Consider the following 3,702-nt stretch of genomic DNA (forward strand, 5'->3'; position numbering starts at 1 on the left):
AAAAACCATGGTTTTTTTCGTAAAAAAGAAAACCTTAGTATTGTTTTTTTATAAAAAAAACATTAGTTAATACTTAATACTATCAATATTATTTAATTTTGTTTGATAACTTTAACAGTAAATCAGTAAAATAATTTTCTACTAACATCTAATAAAAAGTCATCGATTTTCTGTGTTTAATTTTTGATAACTATACAAAAATAAAATTGCAAAATAATTTTTCTATTAGATATTAATATAAAATTATTTTACTTATACTCTTAAATTTCTTAAAACTAATTGAACCGTAAGTTAATTAAATATTTTTAAGAGTAATATTATTAAATAATATACATTATCTCTTACTTATGAATTATGATTTATTAACTTCTATTTTTTGTTTACTCTATCTTTTTTATTTAACGTTTAATTTATGTTGTGCACAATTTTTTTAAAAATAATTAATTTTATTAGTTTTAATTATAAATAAATTTAACTTACTCAAATATTTTTGTTAATGATAATTAGTGAAAAAATTTGATGAATTAAAATATAATAAATAAAAAATATTAATAAAGAAAAATAATTAATATTATAAATAATAAATAATATGATATGATGAAAAATGTCTAATAAAACTTATCGTGAGAGGAAAGGAGTATATATTTGAGTTATCAAAATTATTATTATGAATCTTGTAAAAAACAATTACCACTATAAAAATTATTATTATTTTGTTGATTTATATATTTGTACACCTTAGTGCCAAGTGTCGCGAGCTAGTCGATAGTTACAACGCGTGGGGAAGGGGGACTCGGCGTGGTGGTATCGTAAAAATAAAATACCCAATAGTGCCCTTTAAGTTTGAAAAAATAAAAATATATATTTATTAATATGGATGAACAACGATCAAAAGCGGCATCGAAAAAACAGCGAATATATAATAATAAAATTAGGGTTTTTAATAATTAACAATACCACCAGAGCATAGGAACGACACGACACACAGCACAAATGAACAGAGCAGAAGAAAGAGAAAGTTGGAAGCATCGATAATTTTTCATTTTTTGTAACGGAACGTTTTTGAGTTTTGATAGCTGTTTTGAGAACACAACTGCCATTCATTTCCCAAACAGACAGAAAGGTTACACCTTTACGTCGTTGGTTCTTCCGCCCCTTTTTCCATCTTCTTCTCAACCACCTCTCTATAAACCTCTTCCTCCGCTTCTTTTCATATTCATTTTAATTATTATTTTTATTAATCCCGTTTTCCAAACGAACCGCTTTTGTGTTTCTTTGTTTCTCCGCTAATAAGCTTTTTATTGAAAACCCCTAAACGCCGATCTCTGTACGCTGAACGGCATTTATTTTCAGGATCGATCGTTTGTTCGATCGATCTGCTTTTTGTGTGTTGCTTCTTCTTTCTTTTTGGAGTTCAAATACCTAAATAGAGTCCACGGTAAAATGTGGTGGATGATGGGTGAAAATGGAGGAAATTACTGTTCTAAAAAGAGTGATGATTTGTGTAGCAATGTTTGTGGCCAGGTATATATCATTAATTGTTTTTTTTTTATAGTTTTTTTATTTTCAGTTTAATTAGGGTTTTTGTGATGATTCTGGAAAATGAAAAGACAAAAATCGAATTGAATGTTTTTTTTAATAAGAAGACCGTTGATTCAGAGTTGGATACAAATTGGTAAAGTGGAATATCTCAGGTTATGGTTATGTAATTTTTTTTCTCTAGATTTGCTCCTTTTTACTTTACGATGTTTGTTGTTGTGGCTTTCTTTTTGGGTTTTTTGTGTGTGTAAGAGAGATATGCTTGATCTGAAATTGGGTTGGGGAATTAGGTATTTTAATGAATCTGCTGAACTATTTTGTGCTGTTACTATATTGGGAGGTTTATGTTGAGAATTTTGGTATAATTTTTTTTGGCATGTCTATAATCTCTTCATGGAATCGTGATGATTGGAATTTCTGGAACTAGTTAATATAATTGTTGAAATTTTTGACCAATTGTATTTGTAAAGTTGGCTGTTATCTTTGTTGAATTTGAGTGATCTTCATATGATTTTTCGTAATGGAAGGTGGATTTTTATGGTTTACTAAGATTGTTTGTTCCTTAAACGTGTAGGAAAGTCAAGTCTCAGGTATGTCAAGAATCCGCTGCATTTTGCGTGGTTTGGATGTCAAAACTTATATATTCCTATTCGCTGTTGTCCCAATGTGCATCTTTGGAATATATATACATGGACAGAAGATCTCTTACTTTCTGCGGCCACTTTGGGAAAAACCACCCAAGCCTTTCAATGTCATCCCTCATTACTATAATGACAATGTTACCATGGAGCATCTCTGTCGACTTCATGGTTGGGGAGTTCGTGAGTACCCAAGGCGTGTTTATGATGCTGTGTTGTTTAGTAATGAGGTGGAAATACTTACCTTGCGATGGAAAGAATTGTACCCTTACATAGCTGAATTTGTGCTCCTTGAGTCAAACTCTACATTTACTGGATTGTCCAAGCCTCTCGTTTTCAATAGCAATAGGGAGCAGTTCAAATTTGTTGAGCCTCGGTTAACTTATGGAACTATTGGTGGGAGATTTAAGAAAGGAGAAAACCCATTTGTTGAGGAGGCATATCAGCGTGTTGCATTGGATCAACTCCTTAAGATTGCTGGTATTACAGATGATGACTTGTTGATTATGTCTGATGTTGATGAGATACCAAGTGCTCACACTATTAACCTCTTGAGATGGTGCGATGAAGTACCTGCAATCTTGCATCTACAGCTGAAGAATTATCTCTATTCATTTGAGTTTCGTCTGGATGATAAGAGTTGGCGGGCTTCGGTTCACAGGTATCAATCTGGAAAGACAAGGTATGCACATTATCGCCAGTCTGATACCATGTTGGCAGATGCTGGTTGGCACTGTAGCTTTTGCTTCCGCCGAATCAGTGATTTCATTTTTAAGATGAAAGCTTACAGCCATTACGATCGAGTAAGGTTCTCTCACTATTTAAATCCTGACAGAATTCAGAAAGTAATATGTGAAGGGTCTGATTTATTTGATATGCTGCCTGAGGAATACACTTTCAAGGATATCATTGGTAAAATGGGTCCAATACCCCATTCATATTCTGCAGTTCACCTTCCTGCTTTCCTCCTCGAAAATGCTGAGAATTATAAATTTCTCTTGCCTGGAAATTGCATGAGAGAGAGATGATCTGGGTAAATCATTTAAGATACAGGCTTATTGCTAAGCTTGCAGCTTTGTGCAGCTCAAGTGGCTCTTCTGAAGAGGTTGTGATGATTGTCATGTGGCTGTATTATTGACCAGTGAGATATTCTTTGGGAATTCATTGAGTTCTTCAGACAAATTCTTTGATCTAGGGGGAATTCTGTATATATTTTAGAGCTGAACTTCATTCTAGGGGGAGCAGCATCTATTCTGACCGGTGTGATCGAAAGTGCCGCTTGCCTTTGTGAATTTCTGTGTTTATTTGGTATCAGTGTGGCTGATCCCCAGATATACAATAGAGAGTAGTTTAAAATGCCCCATCTTTTTTCCTGTTTGGGAAGTTTTGTTTTGCAGACCAATTTACATTCTTATTATTCTTTGTCTATGCTAAATATGTCTAATTTGATTGCTTGGTCCATATTCACAACACTGCTGACTCGGTTTTATTATGCATTATATGAAAACAGCTTGGTTGGTTGCCA

The 3,702-nt window shown here is 32.8% G+C and overlaps 1 protein-coding gene across 1 annotated transcript; it reads left to right on the plus strand.

The window, feature by feature from the left end:
- The first annotated feature begins 879 nt into the window (after positions 1-879).
- LOC101497971 (uncharacterized) lies at positions 880-3,702 on the plus strand. Its single transcript, XM_012716820.3, has 2 exons — positions 880-1,524; positions 2,114-3,702. Exons 1-2 carry the CDS (start codon positions 1,444-1,446, stop codon positions 3,203-3,205), a joined length of 1,173 nt encoding a protein of 390 aa, XP_012572274.1. The 5' UTR covers positions 880-1,443; the 3' UTR covers positions 3,206-3,702.

This window comes from Cicer arietinum, chromosome 6 (assembly GCF_000331145.2).
Source record: "Cicer arietinum cultivar CDC Frontier isolate Library 1 chromosome 6, Cicar.CDCFrontier_v2.0, whole genome shotgun sequence".
Lineage (NCBI taxonomy): Eukaryota > Viridiplantae > Streptophyta > Magnoliopsida > Fabales > Fabaceae > Cicer > Cicer arietinum.